The following is a 24,168-nucleotide window of genomic DNA, read 5'->3' as shown; positions in this document are numbered from 1 at the left end:
AAATGTAGGGAGACACTGCGTATTTGGTTAGCAAAATGCACTGCTTAATTTAAAATAAGGGCCGATTTGCAGTTGAAAGAATTTTTATAATTACTAATCAAACTGAATTAGACTCTTTTCTGGAAAGCAATTAAAGGAAAAAAATACAAGGCAAGGTTAGAAACAAGTCAGAATGTATGTCCCTACTTCGTGTCAATCCACCTAGTTGCAGCTAAAACATCTCAGCATACTGGGAACTTGCCTTAAGTATTCAGAGGTGACTAAATGCACAAGTCACTCAGCAGAATCCATGTGTGCCTCAGCACATCTGAGCTCCACAAGTGCTGGGAACAGAAGCACACAGTTTATGTTTAACATCTGGTTTTGGTTATTCAAATAATGTGCTTTACACCTGTATCAGTTCACAATAAGTTTATTTTATGTGAAGAAAAGCTTTGCCATTAATGAAAAATTTCAGTAGAAAACAGTACCTCCTGCTTTCAATCTAGATTACTCAAAAGTAGAAGCTTGTATTAGTGAAAACTTCAGTAGAAATAAATCTGTAGGAAACGTTCTTGGCACATGAAGTAAAAGCTTTAAACACATTAAGTTTGAATAGAGTATTGACCGTGCAACCATGCTGGCAGAAAAGCCAGTTTTTAATGGCTGGTATTTGTCCCTCAAGACAATAACATGGAAGACACACAAACCTGCTTACATAACGTTAATTGTATATAAATATGGTGTTGCCATAATTGACAGTCTCTATTCAGGCCAGCCATTTAGTTTAGCAGTTCTAAATAAGTAATAGGCACTTTGCCTTTCTGATTTCCCCTTTCACCCATCAGCCAGTCTGAATCCATGCCAGGGATACTGTATACCGTTATCACCTACAAAAAGAGAAACACATTATTATAAACTTCGTTTGCAGGGAAGAGAGTTACAGTCTATCTTCATGTGATTCCCAGTGTCTTGGAATTGAGATTACCAGGTTAAACAGAGCATTTAATATAAGCATGCATGGAACATTATCTAATGCTCATAAAAATTATTTCACTGGTCCATGGAAAAGAATACCCATGGTATCATATCTTAAAGTACCTTTTTTCTGTTGAAATTCTATTTATTACTGTTTATTTTCTATTATGTCTTATCTTTAAGTCTTCTGTATCCACCCTCAGCCTTAACAGGCAACCTAAAAGACACTTCTGTGGAGTGCATGATAGAAAGACAGATGGTGTTGATGGCTACATCTTCACAGAAAATCTGAGCCCACAGCTTCTATATAAGTCACTCTCTAGATAAGAAAAAAGTCAAATAAAAATATTGAAGTAATGCACATCTAAAAACCCAAAAATCCTGATTTTTTTTTAATTTATTTTTCAGCATTAAGCTACAGTCACATTACCAGGTGGAACTTTGTTCCAGCACTGTGCTTCATCATCTATCTCCACGTGCTTTGTATAGACTCTCTGACTTAAGACTGCAGCTGAACTGAAACAGGAATAAACACAGCACAACCTTCACCATCAAAGCAAGAAGTGGTTGTATTTTCATATTCTTCCTAAATTGCAATATTCAACGTTTCCAAGACTAAACATATTGATAACAGTGCTAAAGGTGTGGTGAAAAGTAGACAGCAGAACTTCATCTTGACTGTGTAGAAAATGTTCTTGCAAGCTAAGATGGTGTCACAGATGTTGACTCTCACTACAGAATATTAGGATATGCTCCTAATATTCAGAAATTAATATTACAGGATAGTGCTCCGAGAGTATTACTGAAATTTAATTTTAAAAAATCAACTACACAGACTTTTTGATGTAGCACTTCTTAACTGGCTACTCACAAGCATTCCCATTTTACTTTCAAATGATCAAGGTATATAGAAAACTCTTACCTCATCTGCAAGTAGAGATAATTCACTGCTGTTTGCAGCATCATAATCATAGAGAACTCTTGCTTTTCTGCTGCCACTTGATGACTTCAGTTCACTGAGGCCTGAAGTAACAACTGAATTGCTTACTGAAGGCAATGAAGCAGAGGCTGAGGCCAAGACTGAAGGAGTAGAAATGCTCTGCACAGGAGTTGTGGAAGACTGATTGTTGTTAGAGAGAAAAGTAGATGGAAAGCTGTGAGAGAAAAAAAAAAAAGATTGAGTGTATCTGTTTCACACATTATTATGGGGTATTATGCATGCTCCCATGCCTAAATTAGCATTCTTATTTTTATCAGCAATAAACAGCAGTAGATAGCAGCATGAGAACAGAACTGAGAGCTGTATAACATAAATAAAGATTCTTGTTCCTGATAAGTAGCATAAATCAAATAACATAATTTAAAAGACATACTGCCACCTTAAAAAACCCTGGATATTTGTCTCTTTAAAAAAGGCAAAACCAAGAAAGCACTGATGGTCAAACTTAATTCAGACTGTACTTTGATAAACATTTATTTTGACAGCTCTGCCAGGAAAAGTAGCCTCCACCTCCTTCTGCTCATTCCTCAATTATGTGGTTACACAAAAGATTGTGCTGATGAACCAGATCAGGGAAATATAATACAGCTTAAAACCACAACCTCCCTATGAAAGCAAGAAAAACCACACAACTATTTTTGTAATCTAAATCAATTCTTTGATTCAACTAACTTCATGCTGTAAAACACAACAAAACAAAAAAAAAACTATACTAAAAATGAACTTATATCCACTTAAGCTCCTCATTTCTAGGTCAGGCTGCTACTTGCTCAGTGCCAACTGTAGTGCTTGCCAGACCCCCCCAAGAAGTCAATTAAACTCATTAACCTGACTGAAAAAGAGGGGAAAAAAGTAGTATAATCTCCTACTTAGTTAATGAGCTCAGTCACAAAAAACTGTTATGAGTGACAGAGCAGATACAAGGGAAAGCACAGAATAACATGACTGAAAAATGGGAAGAGCAAAAAGGAGAGCAAAGCAAAAGGATTTTGGGGCAGTGGAGTAGGAAGAATGCATCAGCAATGATGAGCTCTGAGAATGTCTCATGTCACTCTGCCCTACATGCTGGGTTGCAAGCCAAACTCATTTATTTAGCAGCTGATGTAAGAATTTTTTGCCCCTTTGCTGCCTTACTTGGTTCTACCACCCACCTTGATTCTGCTTTAAGAGTAGATCAATAGAGGTTTTAAAAAGCAGCAGAGCTGATGCAGTAAAAAAAGACCAGCAACTTGGAGTTACACTGAGTCATGATGACCTGGAACTGTAGCTGCATTTCCTTCCATTCTTTTGACCAGTGAATTCCCAGATATCACTTCCCTCATCAGTCCTTCCACATGGATGCATTTTCATTAACTTCTGGGATATGGGCATATTACCTCCCCTGTCCTTTTGTTTGCCCACTCTTTTGCCATAAGGAAGATCAATCCATGCATATTAACCCACCAGGAAAATAGCCTCATCCCTTCCCTTTTCACCTCTGCTCCAAAGGCAGATTCTTTCTGAAAGTGCAGCTCAGTGGCAACTCTACTCATGTAAATCCAGATCAGTATATTCCCATTTCCATGTCTGCAGCATTACTGCTGCTCATATCATCATAAGAGGAGCTGTTTTAGGGTGCTGATGCAGGAAAAAACTAAACCCATCAATGCAGCAATTAATTTTTGGTTCATGTGACAATAAATAGTTGAACTAATGTAGCCCATATCTGTAGCAGCTGCAGCAGCCCTGCACACAGTGTTCCAGGCTCACACTATATCTAACCTGGTAAATGCACAGTGCCACCAAACATGGTGGACTCACTCCTGTACCCCTTTTTTGCACACGTTCTTTCCCTATCATTTGAGTCAGATTTAGCAATCTGCTGCTTTTAATTCAACAATCTGAACTAACCAAAAATCAGGAAGATGGATAACTTTCCATGAGAATAGCTTTCTAAACATGTTCACCCTGCAGTCACAATTGTATCTGACTGAAAGGAAAGAGCAGCAGTGTAATATGAAGGACAGCACTAGCCCCCTGACAGTCAGACCGAATTGCATTGGGAAGACTTCCAGGAAACTGTTCTGAATTTAGGTAGCAACTTAGTACTGTGGAAAGGAGGAAGTCCCGCTTCCCCCTTTGGCTCACCTTGACCCCACTTAATCATAAAGAGCTGGTTGAAGAGACTGCAATTCTACCAATTTTTTTTTTTATTTGCTAGATTACTTTTTCAAACTAGTTCATCATGTTCCCTGAACAAATCAAACAAGCAGAATAAAGGGAGCCAAAACCAGATCCCATGTTTCTGCAGGTATAACTCAGCTGTGCCTTATGATGTATTTATTACTTGATTAGTTGGCATTCAACCAGAGGGATTTAGTTTTAAATGACAATCAGCTGTTTCTCAATATTGCTAAATGACTGTTTAATATACTGCTAAACCTGTTCTCAGTTAACACAGTAATTACCTGTAAGTCATTCTGCTCAGTTCAAAGCTTCACTGGTTTGTACAGTCAGTGGAACAGAAAGCCAGAACTTTACAACTACTCTGTCAATCAGTGGGGCATTGTCTCTCTCCTTTTGCAAAGCCATATGTAAGGCTGGAAGGCTTCAGCTACACAGAGGTTGTCTGGTTTGGGGTTTTTTATTTTGCATGCTTGAGTAACAGGAGTTTCACAGCTTGTAAAGTAAGATACTAGTAACAGATAATCTGAAAAAAAAAACCCTTATACCACAGCTTACATTTGTCTATCAGGGAAGCTGAGAAACTTAAGAGCAAAAGCAGTCATCATGAAGAAAAAAAAACAACAGCCAGAGTACCAGAATATTTGAAACAGGTTTTTTTAGTTCATTCTGAGGAACTGAAAATAAGAAAAAGGGAGATTTAATTCCACTGGCAGGAGAGGAAGGCAGTACAGAGATAAGCAGCTGGTGCTGCCTTGAAGAGAAACATCCATAAAAACATGTCTGTTTATATAAAGAGAACTGGGTACAAGTTTTCCCCTCACTTTTCTTACAGCTGCCTCTGGAGAGTACATCAGGAAGATCAGTGCTCAGCTTTGGAACCAGGAAGGGGTTTATGCCCTAGATTCTGACCCAGGTAAAACATAATATGCATCTCCTCTGAGAACCAGGATTCTGTTTCAAGTAACAAACTGATCTCACTTAGAGTCTGAATGCCTCTGGTCAACCAACAATCTCAAAAGAAAACTCAGTCCTTCATAATTCTTGGCTTTTATATGAGAATATTGCACAATAGAGTTCTTAGATGTGTGAAAAGCTGTGTAACTCAGCACTATGTGTAAAACAACACAGCACTGGCAGACACAACTGAAATCTAGCTGAGCAGCCTAAGTTGTTTATTTGGTCTGTATGTACCCACATAACCTTAGGAGCACAGAACACAAACCCTACTCATCTGCTTATTTAATGCAAGTGCTACACACCACATCCCTATAAATGGAGACATTTCCAAAGCAAGGAGCACGACCTGAGACCCTGTCCCAGTGCTCTCTGTTGTACTTCAGTGGGATTTCCTTGCGCAAGGAAGGAAAGGCACACCCAAGATTTAATACCATAACTATTTTAATCCACACAGGCAGAGAAACTTCATTTCACTATTAGAGGCATTTAGAATTTTGCAAAGCTTTTATGCTTTTGGTCTTCTACCAGTCATAGCAATTTTATTAAAAATACTAATCAGATCACAGTCACATAAAGATACATCCTTCTGTTTTCCTAAAAGCGCTATTTTCTTCAAATACACTTCTTTTATACCTGGTAACAATTTACACAAATTTTAAAGAAAAATAGCAGTTCTGGGACAAGCTATACATCCTAAAAGCAGAATTTAAAGAAGAACATGTTCTTCCTTAGAATAAGGGTATTACATTTAAGACTTTCTATTTAATGAGCTGGGATACGAGTATACATTTTAAAAATATCCTCTCAAAATAGTTGTGCAAATATATTTCACTTAATTTCTAATTTAAAAGTTGCTTTTCCTTAATACTGTAAATGTTTGTTTTCAAGCTTTCAATTCCACAGCTTGTATTTATGTGCTAACCACATTTTTTAGTTGAGTATCTGGAATGTATTAGATTGAGATGGAACTTTAAAGATGTAGCCTTTTTTTAGATCGAAGTTTTAAATACTTTAAACTACAGTTTAGTAGCTTAAAGTTTTTAAACTACAAATTTAAACAAACTGAGGAAATCAAATGCCACAGGAAGTTGCAAGTCAGGAAAAGGATAAGACTCAAGAACACTTGGTTTTACTTCCTTGTCAGGGAAAACATAAACAAAGATACCTCAGAGACAGTTACTCAGAAAAGACACGTAAATAACATGATCTGTGTAAATCTAAGAAAGGGTGATTTGCGAAGAATTAGAACAGAGAAACTTTAAGAAGTGTAAGGATGTAGATCTCTCTACATTCTCACCAATTAGACAAAAAGGATTAAGAGCACAAACTAATGTCAGTTTCTTCTCTTACTTTAAAAATGCTAAACCCATGAAACAGTAAAACAAGACAAACTTGTTCATTCTACTGTGTGTGCTCTGGACAACTGACAGGATGAAAAATATTTCTCCGTATACAGTATCAATTCAGTTAAGAGTAGAGAACAGGATTTCATCAAAAAATCAGATAATGCCCTGTAGCAAATTAAGAAGCAACAGGAATTTATAGGTAGTATAAAAACTTTTCCCACATTGCACAGTGGTTTAGCAGCATGAAGCGTAAGACAACTGAATAATTACAAATAAATCTCTAGAAATTCCTTTTTGTCACATTAAATGAAGTTACCAAGAGCTCACCTTCCTCAATTACACAATACATAAAATGTCAGTAGATTGACTCTCAAAATGCACTAGTGCTGTGTGTAAGCTTAGGGACGTAGCTGAACTGGGTAACTGCATATTAATTACCTGAGAATAGATAAATTTCCTTTCAGTCCAGCATGCCTGTGTGTTCACCACTGTTATATCAGTGTAAGTTTTCCTACTAGTCAGAAGCATTTATTAAAACCTTTTTAATGCAGTATTACTACCTTCCAAGTTGTTTCTGGAGATCCAACATATATTGGTAACATTGTGCATAATAGGTCATCTGAGCTTCCACAAAGTCATTCAGACAGCGGAGATGATGTGCCTGTAATACAGCAAAGAATTCAAGTGTTTTAGTCTCTAAGGGCATCAGAAAGAGGAGGCACCTCATCAGGTGCTGATTCCAATAGTGGCACTTAGGGATAAACACCAGATAGGCATAGTGCCTGGATTTACCAGGTAAACAGGATAACAGAATGTCAAAAAACTAACATACTCGAATAAACATTTTTGTGGTTTCAACACTCAGTTGAGCTGATGAATAGGAAGCTGGGTATAAAGAATGAAAGCTTCTGCATTCTGAAGGTGAATGGGAAAGTAAAGTCAAATTCAGTGGATATTAAATTAGAATGAAAAAAACCCACCCTTGTAGTTTGATGCTTTAATGCACTGAAGTGAAACGTCATAGACCAGAGCTCCCAAGAAGTTTACTGCAGCTAATTTTAGAAGGTGCCCTGATGTTGACTTTCCCCCTCAGCACCTTTTGGGTACTCACATGTGTGCTGCTGATTCCTTCCAGCAGCAGTCTGGTAATCTCTGCTTGACGGTCAAATTCACTCTGAGTAATTCGCACCTCCTGTTCAGACTGAAAGCAAGAATGCAGGTCAGGGATGGTACAGCTCTGAGCTACACCTGCCCACTGCAGCACCCCACCTGATGCACAACTGCTCATACAAACACATGAATCACAAGGTTAGCTGTTCGAAATGGGCTTTTTCTTTGCAGATCTTTTCAAGGCAAAAACAGTAATTGCATTCTGGGTTCAGAAATGTTGAGGCCCTGCATACACAGCAAGCAGCTTTACTATCAGACACCTACTACATATGCAAAAGAAAGACATTTCTTTGCCAGCAGAATTACCCCAATAATAACAAACCAAGTGCTCACTGGCACAACCCCATCTGCACCAGGGGTTTTGTCAGCATACCAGTGGCAGTGAAGAATAATATAAATTTTTTCTATACATCAACTTAACAGGTCTCTGATGAAATAATTCAGGGTAAATCTCACATTACTTTTGCCAGGTAACTGCACTGCAATCAGTCATACATTTGAAGTTTTACCAGGATGTCTCATAATTTAATGTCTTACACTGGCCACCAAACTACTATAATTATTTCTGGAGCTTGTAATCAAGGAGTCTTTGAAAAAAAAAATTTGAACTACATAAAATGTTCTAACATTTGATGTTACAATTAGGGTAAAATTTCTATTAAAATTATTAAATTATAATACAAGTTTCATATTTCAATAATTCAAATTTATTCCGTGTTATGTATAGTTCTCAGCAATTTTTACATAAGTTTCACGTAAAAGTGTTACACTAGTTTTATACTACTTCAGTCTAGCACAGCCAAAATTACTTTAGACTACTTTTTTCAGGAGGGGGGAAGAAAAAAAGGACACTAAACACACATATATAGAATATGTGCTCTAAGATTCATTGTTCCAAGACAGAACGTCCTCAGTCTAAAATCTGGATTACCACGCCTCAGTGCTTATATTCATTTATTGCCTTGTTTCTAAAAACAAACTCAAGGGTAAAAATCTACATTAAGGCCAAGATGCAGCAATTACTATTCTCAACAAAGGAGGAAATTTATTTTTAAGAAAATTTATGAGGTGATATCAGCAAAACACTGGTTTGCAAATATTCTGTTCTTGCATTCAGCTAATATTAATGAGTATGAAAGGTCACATGGAACCTCAGAAAAGAGCACAGAAGAATGATACAGTTACCTAAGAAATGTTTTTTCATCTGAAGTTGCTGCAGCTAGAAGGGCTTACACAGTAATTAAACAGTGAAGATGTAACTAAAGAGAATTGTGTGCTTCTTACTCAAAATCGAGATAGCAGTGTTGGTATCAAGTTTCAAACTAATTAGGTCTTCAAAGTTTGTTGAGGAAAGAATCTTTGCTTGGAATTTTCTGATTAAATTTGAATTCGTATCAGTGAAATCATCTGTCAGTCTTTGAGAGAAATGTAAGAACAAACAGATGAAAAAAGCTACTCTGATAGCCAAGAAGGGAAGAAAACCAACATGTTAATTCTCTTTAAAAAAACCCCATCAAAGCAGTAAGCAAATCATTTATCTGGAGAGAAACAGTTTTGTATCTTGCTTCTCTGAAGTCAGCAGTTCCTAATGTGTTTCTGTCTCCTTGCCAGGTAAGTAAATACAGGAGAATAGGAACTTACAAGAGAAGGACATATCCATCAGAATAATTTTATTTGTTTCAACAACATTCTAGCAATCAACTACTTTCTGCAAGAAAAGGAAAAGTAGCTAACGTGGTAACACATTAACCTAGCCAGTACAGAGTGACTTAAAATGTACTTGCAAAAGCCCAACGTACTGGTTTTATAGAGATTTACATGAAGTGAATTATGTAATGATGTCTTAATCAGTTGGACCATCCCTATTTTCAGTTCTGCCAGGTGAACAGTAGGCGGACATCACATATATTCTACACTTTGGGGTAAATGTGAAAACCAGACAATTTTTAATCTGGGAAGTCTATGGCCTGAGCACCATTGTTTCTGAACAGAGTGAAGAGCTCAAAAATACAACACTAAACTTCCTAGTTGCAGTTGTATCCTGTTTTTAGGATCATTAAAAGGCCTCACTAGGTACATCTCATGAAGATCCCTCAAAATGGTACTTGCTCAATATGACCCCAGGTTTGGAATCTGAGTATTCATATGTAAGTAATCTCCCCAGATTTCACATAAGAGTACAGGACTACTTAGAAATACTGTGCAATCCTGCAGTGAAGGGACAACACACATAAAAGCATATGAAATAAAATCACCTTCCTAATGTTGTTTTACTTGACATACTTTTAGTAAAACACTGGTAGGGGATATATAGCTGTGCCTACTATTTAATATTCCTTCTGAAATGCAGAGTTAGAGGAAGCTAAACTGAAGAAAGTTTGTCATTGCCATCACACACATCTTTTGTTGCAACTCAAAAAAAACAAAAAAAAAAAATCCACACCCAAAAAAGAAATCAAAACAAACATGTAACTGAGCCAGAAATGACTGGATGGTCTGAAATCTTTGGTGGGAAGCTCATATTTAAATTGAAAACATTTATGAATCTCCTCCTCCAACTCTCAAACACAGAAGGACAGACTGTCTTTAGAAATATGGATGGATTACTGCTCTGTTGGCTGTACATAACATTGTAGTTTCTTCTCAATAGTCTCTATTTATATACTAAATAAAAAAGAGGACATTGAATTACATAATTTACTACAAGAGCTAAAACTTTGTCTTCTTTATGCTATAGTTAAGCACTTTGTAGTATTTCTTCTTTCCAAGACAAAATCTTTTAGATTTCATTATCCTTAAAATTGCTTGTCCTTGTCTCTGAAAAGTAAATAGCTTCAAGATCAGTTCTCATTACAGCAGTGTTCTTTCCCTGCCATTTTTCCCCAATAGAGAGGACAAGCAGACAGGTTTCCTGCTTCCAAATGTTACTTTACTTAATTAATTAAATAATTCTCAAACTCCGAGATCAAAGTTGACCTCACCCTCATTTTGCAGTTAATCCTCCTTTTACTTTAAATGCCTCCTTCCCTCTGAACTCACATTCACCCTCACCTGTGTGCACCATAACTCACAGAAAGTTGGAAAAGCAACTCCCACAGCTCCCAAGATTTCACTTGAAGCTGCATATCCCCGGTTCTCCCTACACCTCCCACAGCTGCCTAGCTAGTTCCCCATTAAAAACCATACTCCAAAGCCCCTGCTCTCCTCCTACTGACATAATTTTAATTACCCCCTTCTCTACAGAAATCCAATAAAAAACCCTTCTTCCCTGTTAGCACCCCCTAACAACCTGTTGCCAATACTGGTTTGTCAGAGCCAGTGAGCCTAAGAAGGGCCCTTCTCAAGGCACTGCAGCAGCTACTGCCCAATATTCCATCAGCTCCTCTGAGTTTGTCCTTGGGCAAGGGGTGGCATGACAGAGAAGGCTGCAATGTCCATCCTAAGGCTAATGCTAAGCTTACAAATTAGCATTCAGGGCAGGTGCAGTTTTAAGATGTGCCTACCCCCTAACTTAAGCTGCTGAAGATCTAATGACACTGGGGAGAAAGGTGAGGTGTTCCACGTTCTGGGTAAAACTTGAAGATCAGTGTTTTCAAGAAGAGTTTAGATTACTAGACCCAAATATTTCTGAAAATTTTCAAATAAGCTCATTCTTAACAGGATACCATAACAGTAGATTTTGAGAGAAGTCCTGTAGTTGTCTATTGTACCTTGACCCACGAGAATCATATGGTACTGGTACTAAGTGACAGCCAGAAACAGCTTACTATAAAACAAGCCCCGGGCATTGTTTTGCCACTGAAACCTGAAAGGCCTTGGAGGGGCCCAGTGTATTCTGATGGAATGCATCAAGCTACCAACATCAGACTGAAATCAACAACATGTAATACCCCTTATTACAGTAGACCAGCACAAGTTATTCAGAATTCAGAATTCTGCCATTTAAAAATTGTTTACTTACTTTCGTCACTTCCTCAGCCCATATCTAGTCAGCATTAAGAGTGGGGGAGGAAAAAATAAAAACATACACACTTAGACATTGGTGGTACTCTGTTACAGTATGTAATCACACTTTGGCTTTTAAGTACTTTCCTGTCCTTAGAAATTCACCGATTTGAGGAGTGCTACAAGTCAGTTGCCCAAAGCCCTTCATATACAATGGATCTATTATGAATATGGATAGCATTACACCTATGAAACAAATTAGATACTGAAGAGTGTGACTTGTAGAGATCATATAGTACAAGAATCTACATAAAACAAACTATTACAACACAAGATATGACTACTTAAAAAAATGACATGAATCAGACAAACGAAATTACCTTGGGAGGAATTTAAGTTACTTTAATGTGTTATAATAATGGAAAACTATGGAAAGCTATTATTTTTACACAGAAACAGATGAATGCTTTCTCTTGCTAATTTCATTACTAGTTTTCTATTTCACAGGCACTTTGATTGTAACCTAAATTTAATTAAAATTGCTACAGAGGTATCTCAATTTGAGTATTATAGCAGTAGCAAGCAGCACAGCAAAATCACAGAACTGCAAGGGATTTAGTCTAAAAGTTAATTACTTCAGCTTGCTCTTTCAATTCCCTCTTGCAATGTGGTTCTTCTCTAACCTTCATCTTCTGCCACTGTAAGATGATGACACAATAAGGAATAGGAAGAAATGTGTATAAAGGTTGCAGGAGCAAACTGTAAAAAACAAGTTTATTTGCTCCTTTTTTTATCTGATCACAGCTGAGAAATCTGGAAGACTAAATTGAGATGAGACCAAATATGCTGTGCAGATCCAAATCCCAATGAGAACAGCCTGGACAGCACAGTCCATGCTGTACATAACTAATTAACCACTTTCTCTTCCACTTTTACAACTATGGTGCTAAAACCAGCTGCACTAGACAGTCCTTGCCACAAGTTTAGGATACATTGTACTCTAAGTTACACCTTTAACTTCTGTGACATTATTCAGCTGCAGTTCTTTGTAACACACTGCTTGAAGGGAATAATTTCTACATATTCCTGGCTGTTTCACATACTTCACTTGTAGTAATTTCAGAAGTGAAAAATTTACTCTTTTTTATCCTAAGTTTACATTCATAAAATCACATAAATTAGAATATAATACTGTATATTTCAAATTATCAGCAATAATCGGAAAAAATAACATCCAATGCAGTACTGACATAAGTGTATTTAGTGCATTACACCAATCCATTTTAGAATGGAAAACACCTGAAACAAGACCAAAACGAGCTGGATAGCAAGAGGAAACATTTGACAGGAAAGTGAATGAACACAGGAGGCCAACAAACCTTTAGCCATTTTACATGCAGCAAGTTGAGCATGTAAGAGACATTTACCATAATGTTATTCTCTTCAGGCTGAGAGGTGTTTAGTTGCTTAAATGTATAGATGAAAAACAAAAGCAAGTTACAACACTGTGAATATAGCAGGTAAATAGATTATCATCACAAAGCACTGCAAGTTTAAGCTAACCAAGACCGCAAAGTGAATAGAGATAAAAAGCCAGTCTAGATTTTGATTTTAAACCCTGAACTAAGCTGTTTCAGTTGTGCAATAAGCATGGGAGAAGTAATTTTCAAATTATTTTTTCCCATTTATAAAAATACATAATCACATGCAGATATTTAGCCCTTTAACCTGTCACAGAAAATAGTAAAGCATTAAAATTTGCATCATAACTCAATACACTTCACTAACCTATCAGTCCAGCCCTGTTTATTAGGTTTCTTCCTTTATAAATAAGGGAGACAGCAGAATATGACCCATTTGCATCACACCTACATCCAGGTTAGTTCTCACTTCTATACTGCAGAAGACGAAGATGAGCTGCAATTTTGTTATTTCTGCTGGCATTCTACAATCTGATACTCCTTAAACATGCACATTGCTGCCAAAATGTAATTAAAATTGAAGCACTGGCAAAATAGTGAAGAGGTTTAGAGTTTCATTCTCTTACAGCACTAAATTATTTGTGCATAAAACTGCATACTTGCTGTATGAATACTTAGGACTAAGTAGCAGCAGCAGCAACTGGCACCAAGCTCTGAATGATTGCACTGGTGATGAAATTAAAACTTCAGTATAATATGAATATATATCATTTTAACACTAGGCTCAAGGGAAAAAGTTCCTTATTGTCTTTTCATTGCTTTAGGAAGTAAGGTACATACCTGCTACCACACCACAAAGGAAACCAGTAATAAAAACACTATCTTTTTAAACTTAACTCTGAATAAAGCCAAGCAAAGGAATAGTTCCATATCCAATGCTCCTCTCTCCATGGCTTCTAAATTGCACTACTTGTTGATGAAAACCCTTCTCTGTTCTCCATTGTTAGTCTTACAAATTAAGAAGGCTTGACAATAGAAAAGTGACTCTTTTGCATAGAATTTACATAAGGGAAAATGCATGCATAGACTTAAAAATACAGATGGTTTAAATCCAGAGGGACAGCGTGCAGGACATGGACTGACACACAAGAGCAGAACTGTTGGGTAGACATTATGTTGGTTTTTAGATGGATCATAATCCCAAAGATGCAATGCACTTCAAAGCTCAAGATGATGTCTCTGAGATCTTTCAGGAAAACTCCCATTTGGAAAAGCCAGCAAAAACTGACAGTCCTCCTTCTGCCTCTCCATCATGTACACTGTCCCTGTGTATTTAAATTGTCTGGATTTCTTTATTTGCATGACCCTTACTGCATTAACCCTTATAGGAAAAATCACTTCACTGTCCATCATTAACTGCTGAACATTTAGGAATGCAATCAAAAGACAGCTATGAAAATACTGTATATATATCCTGATGAAACTACATACAGTCAACAGTCCATTTCTTCACTCAGAGCATTTTAAGAGTTTAAAAGCAGCTTTTTTCTCATCTAATCTCCTTGAATAAGCATTTTTTGAGAGAATCAGAATGGTTAAGTCATGTAAGTTGAAGAGTCTCACTTCTGTTTGGTGGTATAAAATAATAAGCAATACATAAAGAGAAACCACAAATATTTTTGCCATAGAGAAGTTAAGCATAGATAGGTTCATCAGTTGAAAGCAATTATACACACACTTCAACATTTGCAGAGATTCAAGTATTTGTATTTACACCCATATTGGCAGGTTGTATCAATTAATTTTTGACAGTATAGGCTCATCTACTATAAAACAAGAAGAAAATAAGTAAGTCCAACTTGACAGAATATTTAAAAGTAGAAGACTAACACCTAGATCAGTAACTCACTTCTGCTTCCTTGTGTTCCACTTAGGCATTCTTACAAAAGTATCTAGAAAAACAACCAGGGTAAGAAGCTAGGACTAGAAACATAACCAAGCAGTCAAGTTGATAAATACATATTAGTAAGTCTGAAAGCCATAGACCAACTAAAAAAACTCTCTACTTACTGCAGCTCGAGCTTCTGCAACTTTTGCCTTCTTCAGCCTGGTTTTTGCAGCATCCAAATCCAGTCTTTTATTTTGTAACAGTTTACGTTCTTTCTGAAAGTGAGTTAGGTTAGTTTGTGAGAATGGGTACACATACTCACAAGCAAAAGAATGTCTACCTGGAAATGCTTTTAATGAAGTATCACATACAAAAAGTTCTTCAGTTAAAGAGAGAGGCTGAACTGGATCTTAATTATTCTCACACAATTCATACTCAATATGTATACTTCTCACAGAACAATAGTTACCACACAAATGTTTTCATCATTATCCTGTTTTTACCTCAGCAAAAAAACAGAAAATACTCCAAAGGCACAAATTTCACTGGAATTTTTCTATATTACCTTAAGGAAAGTAATAATACACCAAAGACCAACAGTTACAATTGGTGTGAAATTCTGAAAAATGTACAATTCAACTTACAGTAATAGTTTTGTAGTCTCCTTCAATAAAGTTTCTTAGGGGAGTGAGAAAGTTTATAGCAGAAGTTTGTATTAGTTCTCTGTCTGCTGCCCCAATTCGCTTTTGTGTTTCTCCACATTTAATGAGTGCATTTCCTGCAAAGGAAAAAATATGTTAATCATATTGTTCAGGCAGGAGGTTAACAAAACAGGTTGCTGCAGTCAGGAAAGTTTAGGCCAGCAGTTTGAAAAACAATTCAGTGCCATGAAAAGGGCCTTCCAAAGAAAGAAAATAATGTGCAAAAAACTCAACCCTCCCCCCCCCAAAAAAACCACTCCAACCCCCCCCAAACTAAACACTAAAAAACCCCAACATAAAAATAACCCCACAGCAAAACAAACAACCACACAAAAAAGCCAAACCATTTTTATTATAAACAATCACAGGTTAAGGCAAGATTTCAATGAGAGCACATTGTAGAAATGGCACCAATTGTGGCAGCTCCACAGTGAACACCGATTTCAGAACTGGATATCACACGTACTTACTTTAATCCAACAACTTCCTTTCCTATACACCATTCTTAAGACAGGCAGTGTTGGTAGCAAGGAAAAAACTTATTAAGATACTGGAAAATAATGTGCTTTTCCTCACCCCCATCTACTCAAACTTCTAAATATGCATTTGTACATTAACAAAAAATACTTTGAAATGTAGTTGCAAGTTAAGTATTGAGACTGAAGTTAGTGTATCAAAGGAATCTCAACAGCCTGAGACTACTTAGCTAGAAAGGACACTGAGTGTTCAGGGAACTAAGACTTTATGACAACACATGAAACCCTAACAGTGTATCTATATGCTAACACTGGATGTTATTTGCCTGAATTAAAAAAAAATTCTGCAACTTAAGCAACAGTGTGGCTCTAAGTAGAACTCTAATGCTAAAAACCAAGACTTGAGGCTGATGATCATAAGGAATGCCACAGATACATAAAATCACATGGAAGAGAGGAACAAAGCTTACCATTAATGATTTTGGCATAAGCATTCTATAAAACATTCACTTTTATTTGACTGGATTTTCCTTTTTTGAAAAGGAACATCATTATTTAAGGAACTCATTCTTCAGAGAATAAAAGTCTTCCCTCCCACAGTAATTTTGAAGAAAGAATTAGAGAGTTAACTATCAGACTTTGCATACCATAATATATAAAGACATCTGCATTTTTCAGTTGTTTAAATTAAATTAACAGCTGAATTTGTATCAGCAACTTTAGGAGCTGTAGAGAACACTAGAATTGGACTTTCACATTAACAGCAATGTAAAAATATTAGGGGCCGCCAACCATCCTGTCATAGGTATATAAATTTACTAGAGAAGGAATAAAACTAAGTAGTGTGTTCCATACTACTACCCTATCCTTATCAAAATATTATCTATTAAGGAAAGCAGGAATACTGTACAGTTAAGAGTGGTTTCTTACTACAGAAGTCAATTTCAGGTAAGATTTTCACTCCAAACAACAAATAAAAGAAGTAGTTGTTCTGGTAAGATAATTATCCATCAATGAAGAGGAATACCATTCCAACCACAAGTTCTGTTTCTAGATTTGGATAGAAACCTCATCATTGATCTAATATTCAGTTATACAGCAAGTCAACTCAAACTGATACAATCACTAAACTGTTTCGTCTAGAGGAAGAAAAGAAATAAAATTTTATACAGTTAAAAAAGCCTAGATCTATGTTTTTTTACTTCTTACCATAGGCTGTTCCTGGGCCAAATTCATTCCCAGCATCAATCATATACTGGCCTAGTAACTCTGGATTATTCATGCGACTTGGTGCTTTGCGGTCCAGCTTCTCATAGACAAACTCTTCTATTCTGGCATCTAAAAATGTTTATTTGAAATAATTACTGTCATTCAAAGCACAAGTTAGAAAGAGAAACAAACAAACAAGAAAAAGGAACACAAGAAAAGAATTTCAAAATCCAGCCATTAAACTCAACATTCAGTGAACAATGTTAAGCTGGAGGTCCTGTTTTTGAAAACTGATGATTTTACATGTTTGCCATGCCCTGTTCAAGTGTTTCCTAGAATCATCTGGAAAAGTAAAAATTTATACTTTTCTTATCCAATAGCATAGTTACACAGCTTTTCAGAATTTTGACCTGAAGTCTTCACAGTAAGAACAATAACAGAACACTTCTCCTTACAAAAAATCAGTCTTTTGTTCCCCCTCTGGACAGAAGAGTAAAATTGTTCACAAATAGCAGTAGGTATTAAGTTGAACAACTACTCTAAGTTCCTTATTAAGATATTCTTTAAGTTACATAGCCCCAGAAATGATATCCTCTTTCCCATACCCCACGCTCCATTGAAACACTCTGAAATAAATCATTAGAAGATATTAGAAAATGTTTCGTGTTCCCATACTTTCTTAGTCTGAGCAATAAAATTATCAGAAAAACTTGTCCAGACTATGTGAGTATTGTAGTAATTTCTACCTAAGAAGCTACAGGGAGCTTCTTAGGTGGAAAGGCCTTGCACACCTACACAGGGATTCTGTAACTGAAAAAGCAAAGTCCTCAGATGTAATACCCAATTTCTCAGACCAATTGCTTTCATTTCCTACCTAGATGGCTTTATTTATACAGTCAGTATGAACTAGTTTCAGCCTACAATAGTACAGACACTCACAAAGAAGCTTTCCAGTGAACAAACCTGCCACTTTAATACTACTTGTTAATTAGACAACTTTCAACAGCAGTGAATTAAATAACTACTCTCCCATGAAGGTTACAAAAATTAATCTAAGACAGACAATTATGGGTACCACTGTACTTCCTGGCAACAAGAGTGAATCAAAAATAATCAAAAGTGGTTTGTTTTCTTTACTCAAGTCATACTATTTTTTTTTTTTTTACTAAATTACGAAAGAACAGGAAAATAATCTAAAATTATTGGACTATTACATGGGTCTGATCTATAGGTACAATTATAAACAGGATTGGAAGTGATTTTTCCTCCCCTAGACAGGGTCACTCCAGTAACAACCACCAAAGCAGCTCTCTCCAGCATGTGATCCTTCTCCCAAGTAGGCCAGCAAACAGCTGAAGTTACATTCACAAAGATCACTGCGCAATGCTGAGTATTTTTAGCCATCAGAAAATTGACTGGTGAGCAGAACTGAGACACTACCATGTATCACCCTTCCACTGAAACTTCTTTATACACTTCTTCCACTAGCCTCCAGTCAGTGCTTCAATATTTGAAGCTGACAAGTTTCTGAAAAAGTCCAAGAGATGTTACTGAATTAAACGAAAAAGACAACTATTTCCTCTGGCCTAGACAAAAGTAGAAATTTGAGCTAGAATATTCTGCAAGTTCTATTCTGCAAGTCTTTCCCACATGATTAGTTGGTTTATTTTTAAAGTACTATTTTTATGGAACTAAAAGATGGAACACACTTCCAAAGTAATAGTTCAAACATCTCTGTAATAAAGAATTTATCTACTTGGCATTAATAGTGTATAATTTCCCTTTAATAATGAATCCTAGCTCAGTATGTCACTACAAGGAGAATATTTATGTTTTCAGTGCAGAAGTAGTAGCAGTTTTATAAAATTATCATTTGAGCAAACCCAAAGGAGGTTTAGATCTTTCCAGTGAAGTAGTTCACCCACTGACTAGGCACCAGGTCTTGACTTAAAATCTAGATCTATACACTAAGCAAATTCCTATAGATCCAAACTGCAGTACAACTGTAGGATGAGTCTGAAACTGACCTCCTCAACATTACCACTCATAGCAGCAACTTCAGAAACTAATAAAATTAACACACCATAAAACTTCATTTCTTCTGCCCATGTTTTTTTCTGTAACTGTTACAGTAAGAGACTCAACAGTGATGAAATCTTATTTGACCCTTTTTTGTATTGCTTAAGTAGGGTGCTAATTTTTTAGTAATGGAATTGTTAGACAGGTATTTTAATACATCTTGCCTGCTTATGCTGAGAGTATTCCAAGATATCTGGAATTAGAATGGGAAATTCAATTAAATAGTAAACAATTCAAAAAACCAATCAGCCTGAGACTGAGTAGTGTATGGAACCAATACAGCAGTGTAAAAAGTTTCGTATGAAGTCTTCCCCATCTGAAAGGTTCAGGAAGTACCAGCAATTAGCAGTGTCCCAAATTCTTACCAGCTCCTCAAAATGTGCTTTCCATAACTGCAGCCTTCAAATTTTAAAACTGCTGTATTTAATCATTACTTATGCAATAGCTATTGCAGTAAATATTTACACTGGCCTATCTATTATTTCAAAAGTTAGAAACCTGAAGGGCTCCTTACTTGGATTTGGCTGCAATAATACTTCTGTTTGCTTCATTATTTTTTCTGTCCACAATTTAGTGCATTCTGCTTTGCTGAGAAGGTTCTCCAGATGAGCATCCAGTTCAGTCTTCTCTGCCTGACCAAGCTTTTCTTCTGTGAACTGCAAGTTAGGTTAAAAATATTCAGTTCATAAAAATAATTTTCCAGGACAAACTTATAAGCCACTTACGTTAGTTTAAAGATGACGTTTTAAAAAATATAATCATTCCCCAGTCACCAGTAAAAATCTAAGGACAAATTTGAAAGCTATTAAGTTCACCAACACATCCATGCTATCAGGTAAAAAAAGGGGCAGGAAGATGGTAATTATACAAAGATGTAAAAGATAATTCATAACATTATGAAGAAATCCTCTGCTAAACTTGGTATTGAGGATTGTCATGTGAAGCATTTTGCCCAGTTTTGCACAGCATGCTTTAAAACATTAACCAAAATTAAAGTCTCGAGGTAATAAAGAAAATTAAGAGAATACTTTAATCTTGTGTATTTTGTAATTGTTTGTCAATTACCCTTGTGTAAAACCTGAAGATAAAACAGATTCCCACCGCAGCTATCTTGAATATACTGAAAAAAAATGTCCTGTCCAGAGGAAACAGGACAAAAATAGAGTTTAAACTTCAGTAAGAAGATTTAAATTATAATTAGACATTAAAGAAAGCTTCTAAAGACAAGGATTAAAAGCTAAAACAAACTTTCTTGGGAAGTTGTGAAATATATATCTTTGGGGGTGGGGAGTCTTTTGCTTTTTAGAATAGGACACACCAGTGTTTGATAAACTCTTTAGATATCCCGTTATGCCTTAGAGAAACCTAAGGCCTCTGCTGTTCCTGTCCAAGCTGTGATTTCAGTGTCCAAGAAGTACAACATAACTTCATTTAGCTAAATAAATCTATCAGACAATTCATTTCACTCGATACCAAATTCATGCCAAGCCTCACTAATCTACAAGCAGTTTGTTTTTCAATCCCAGGCAGGGAGAAGCTACACATTTCACATTAGGCAACCAAGCGAAGCCGGAAGCGAGGGCTTTGCCTGCCTCCCTTCAGAGCAGTAGTTCCTCTCAACAATGATGATCTCACCCCTTGACAGCCCCACTGTTCAAAGTCGGGCATTCTCAGGAGAAAGTGGCTTATGATTAAGTTGCTAACTAATTCACCAATTAGGAACTTAACAGGACTGGAAGCATTCTGACTGTCCAATTTCATTCTTAACAAGTTCTTTGGTGGCCAGTAAGAAACAATACAATAGAAGTAAATTGCATTGTCCAAGTCTGTTTCAATTTCTGCCACATGTAGATTAACCAACTTTGATAGCATGCACATCTTGATAAATGCTTCTGGCATTTGCAGCTCTACATAAAAGCAAACTGCAGTCATGAGGAAGTTCAGCTGCTGTATAGAGAAAAGGGAATTTATTCATGGATGTACTATTACTACTGTTTAAAAGGCTTTTAAAAGTACACCATCTGTCCTGAAAAGCTTTGTACGGATTCTTTACAATAGTAAAAATAGGTCTGAAATTATTTTTTTCCTAATTACAGACAAGAGTATTTGTATATGAAATTATTAATATTTCCTACTAAAATTTCCATAAATCCTCTCAGCTGTGTGAAGATTGCTTAGTGAAGACCACAGTGTTAGATTTCACATATACATTTAAATGAAATCAGAAGGTCCCATCCAAGATCTTACAATGAAGGGTGAAACTGCATCTCCTTTTTTTTCCCTTGTCCAACAAGAAAAGAGAACAGAGGCTGGAAAGAAAGAGCCAGTCTGCAAAGCAAGTAGACCTGGAAGGAGTAGTAGGGGAAGCATGGAAATACAGCCATCAAAAAGAGAAGCAACTATGATTGCTTTAAGGTTCATTTGAATTTGAACAAGAGTATATTTTTGATGAGTTCGCATTTTCAGAGCTGTGCTGTGCTGCTGATTATCGGTTCTGCTTGAATATTGAGATTTAGAGGGATGCATCAGACTGATCACACCAGATAACCAAGCTAACCACGTTCCAAATCAGACCGTGACCCAGCGAGAAGAAACCAAAGTGGATTACTATATACACGACTTGGATGGGCATCTTCATACAGGAAATCTCTTCAAGTTTAATTATATAAGCAAAGGGGATTACGGCTCAAGACAAGCGCTAAGGAACAAAAGACAGTTCTAGTGCCGTTACTGCGAAGAAAGGGAAAGACCAAATCGGGAACAATAGGCTATCAAACAAGCTTAAAAACAATACTAAAGGTTAAAAAAACCACACAGCCTCAGCAGATACATACCGGACCTTCATGTGTCACATCAGAGCTCGAATTTTACCGATCACGCAGCGATATGAATAGGTTTCTAGCAGCCAGTAAAACCCAGGTGCCTAATTTCAGGCGAGCCACACCTTCGTCCTTTGCATGCGCAAAGTCCAGCCGTATCTGCCGGCAGCTGATGCCTGTGCACCTCGCGCCCCCAGAGCCGGCGCCTTCTCCCCTCTTCGCCCGTCTGACCTTGGGCTGTCTCAGCCCCCCCAGCCCCCCGAGGCTGCTATTTTGTGCAGCCAGCCCGGCGAACCGCCGGGCCGGGCCGGCTCGCCGCCGAAGGGGCCGGCCGGAGGGGACTTTTCGCAGCCGCCCGTCACCGCCCGGCCCGGCCGGCGCTCCGGCCTCGCCCCCGCCGGCACAGCCGGGCCTGGCGCTCCCTCCGGGCTGCGAGCCCGCGGCGGGCCCGGCCCCCGGGGCGGAGCCCAGCGCCCGGCCAGCGCCCCGCGCCGGGCCCAGCGGCGGCCCAGCGGAGCCACCCGCGGCCTCGACCCGGCTGGGGCGTCCCCGCCTGAGGGCGGTGGGGCAGGAAAGCCCGGCAGAAGCCCGTGCCGGAGAGACGCCGTAGGAGCGGACGGTACCTGCACGGCGCGGCTCAGGAAGGTGCCCGCGTCAGCCGCCAGCTTCTTCACATTGAAATCCATGATGTTCATGTTGGGCGGGGGCGCTGACTCAGCCCGGGCACCCGCGGCGGCGGCGGCCGCTCTGGCCCGTCCCTGTGGGAGCCGCCGGGGGCGGTGCCGGGCCCGGCCCGGCCGCAGCGGATTGGCGGGGCGGCGGCGTCAGCCCAGGGCCCGGATCAGCCGGGCGAGCGGCGCCGGCCGCCGCCCCGCCCCGGCCCCGCTCTGCCCTCGTCCCGCTCCGCCCCGGCCGCCTTCCTCCCCGGTCCCGCCCCGCTCCGCCTCGCTCTGCCCCGGTGCCGCTCCGCCCTGCCCCAGCTTCGGCCCGCCCCGCTGGCGTGAGGGGACGGCGGGCGGGGGAGGTGGCTGGGTTGGCCGCGGTGCCTCGGCGGAGTTTTCCCCCCGGGCAGTCCCGGCCGGTATCGGCGGCGCCAAGGCTGCGGCTGCTCCGGGGCCAGCCCGGGGCGGAGACTCTGGGAGGCGGCCGCGGCCTTTGCCGTAGAGACTCGCTGGCAGGGCGGGCGGGCCGGGCAGAGTCCCCTCGGGCGGGCCGAGGTGATGCCCCCGGCTCGTCTCTCCACGCCCCAAGAGTGGAAATCCCCCGCTCCCGGGGGCTGGCCCCTCGACCCGGCTCTGGGAGGACAAGTCTCGCCCCCGCTCCCGTTTCTTGTGTTCCGAGTTTGTAAGTCAAGCCTTGTCTTCACGAAAAGTAGTTTTCGGATAGACAGTCAAAATGTAAGCTGGGGATAAATTTTCAAGAAGTCGTTCAGAAAAAAAGAGTTTATTAAAAGATGTTTGGATAAACATCTACTGAGATGCAACTAGGCATTAGCACCAAAACATCACAAAGAGTTTTTGAAAACCAAGGTTTTCAAAGTACAGTAGCAAAACTCAATAGCAGTTATCAAGCAAATTAAGAGAAAATAGTCTCTACTTTTCATAATTTCCATTATTTTAGCATCTCTCATCATGATTTTTGAATGTTCAAGAAGAAAAGAAAGGACCTTTGGCATGGTCAGGAATTAGAAAACATTTACATTATGGCATCATTGGCAACAACCTAATATACTCAGCTTGAAAATTATCGTGGTTGTTTAGTTAATTAATTAATTTCATAATCCCAGTAGTAAGTAATGTGTGGCTGAATTTGATAAAGGCAGAGGAAATCCTATGGCATTATGACAAGAGGTGAATTCCAGAGAAGGGAAATAGCAAACAATCAAAGCAATCTTGCTTACATGCAGGTCAGATTCCAGGAATAAGAACCAAAACAAAACCCATGCTGTGTAAAATTCCTATTGTACCTTTTATCCTGATAAGAACAGGACCTGAAAGCTATTGTGTGTACGTGTTTCCTTTTCTTGAATCATTT

The 24,168-nt window shown here is 38.5% G+C and overlaps 1 protein-coding gene across 4 annotated transcripts; it reads right to left on the bottom strand.

Annotated features, from left to right (window-relative positions):
• Positions 1 to 396: 396 nt before the first annotated feature.
• On the bottom strand, positions 397 to 22,961 carry SH3GLB1 (SH3 domain containing GRB2 like, endophilin B1). Of its 4 annotated transcripts, none has more exons than XM_066325160.1 (11): positions 22,758 to 22,961; positions 19,830 to 19,971; positions 17,237 to 17,365; positions 15,495 to 15,628; positions 15,033 to 15,125; positions 12,969 to 13,007; positions 11,558 to 11,581; positions 7,538 to 7,627; positions 6,987 to 7,087; positions 1,880 to 2,111; positions 397 to 869 (listed from the first exon to the last, which is right to left on the bottom strand). In XM_066325160.1, exons 1-11 carry the CDS (start codon positions 22,827 to 22,829, stop codon positions 762 to 764), a joined length of 1,164 nt encoding a protein of 387 aa, XP_066181257.1. In that variant the 5' UTR covers positions 22,830 to 22,961; the 3' UTR covers positions 397 to 761. The 4 variants fall into 4 exon arrangements, with proteins under 4 accessions (XP_066181257.1, XP_066181260.1, XP_066181258.1 ...); XM_066325163.1 differs by lacking the exon at positions 22,758 to 22,961 and adding an exon at positions 22,150 to 22,532; XM_066325161.1 differs by lacking the exon at positions 12,969 to 13,007 and having other exon boundaries at positions 22,758 to 22,959.
• Between the last annotated feature and the right edge of the window lie 1,207 nt (positions 22,962 to 24,168).

Source organism: Sylvia atricapilla, chromosome 9 (genome assembly GCF_009819655.1).
Source record: "Sylvia atricapilla isolate bSylAtr1 chromosome 9, bSylAtr1.pri, whole genome shotgun sequence".
NCBI classification, from domain to species: domain Eukaryota; kingdom Metazoa; phylum Chordata; class Aves; order Passeriformes; family Sylviidae; genus Sylvia; species Sylvia atricapilla.
Note: the sequence above shows the minus strand (reverse complement) of the source record. Positions and strands in the feature narration are given on the sequence as shown.

Bases quoted from the DNA above. Each gene is read 5' to 3' on its own strand.
- SH3GLB1 (XM_066325160.1), bottom strand. From the start codon at position 22,829: ATGAACATCATGGATTTCAATGTGAAGAAGCTGGCGGCTGACGCGGGC. The intron at 19,972-22,757 runs GTACCGTCCGCT...CCTAACTTGCAG, and splicing joins TCCTGAGCCGCGCCGTGCAG to TTCACAGAAGAAAAGCTTGG. The intron at 15,126-15,494 runs GTAAGTTGAATT...ACTCACTTTCAG, and splicing joins GAGACTACAAAACTATTACT to AAAGAACGTAAACTGTTACA.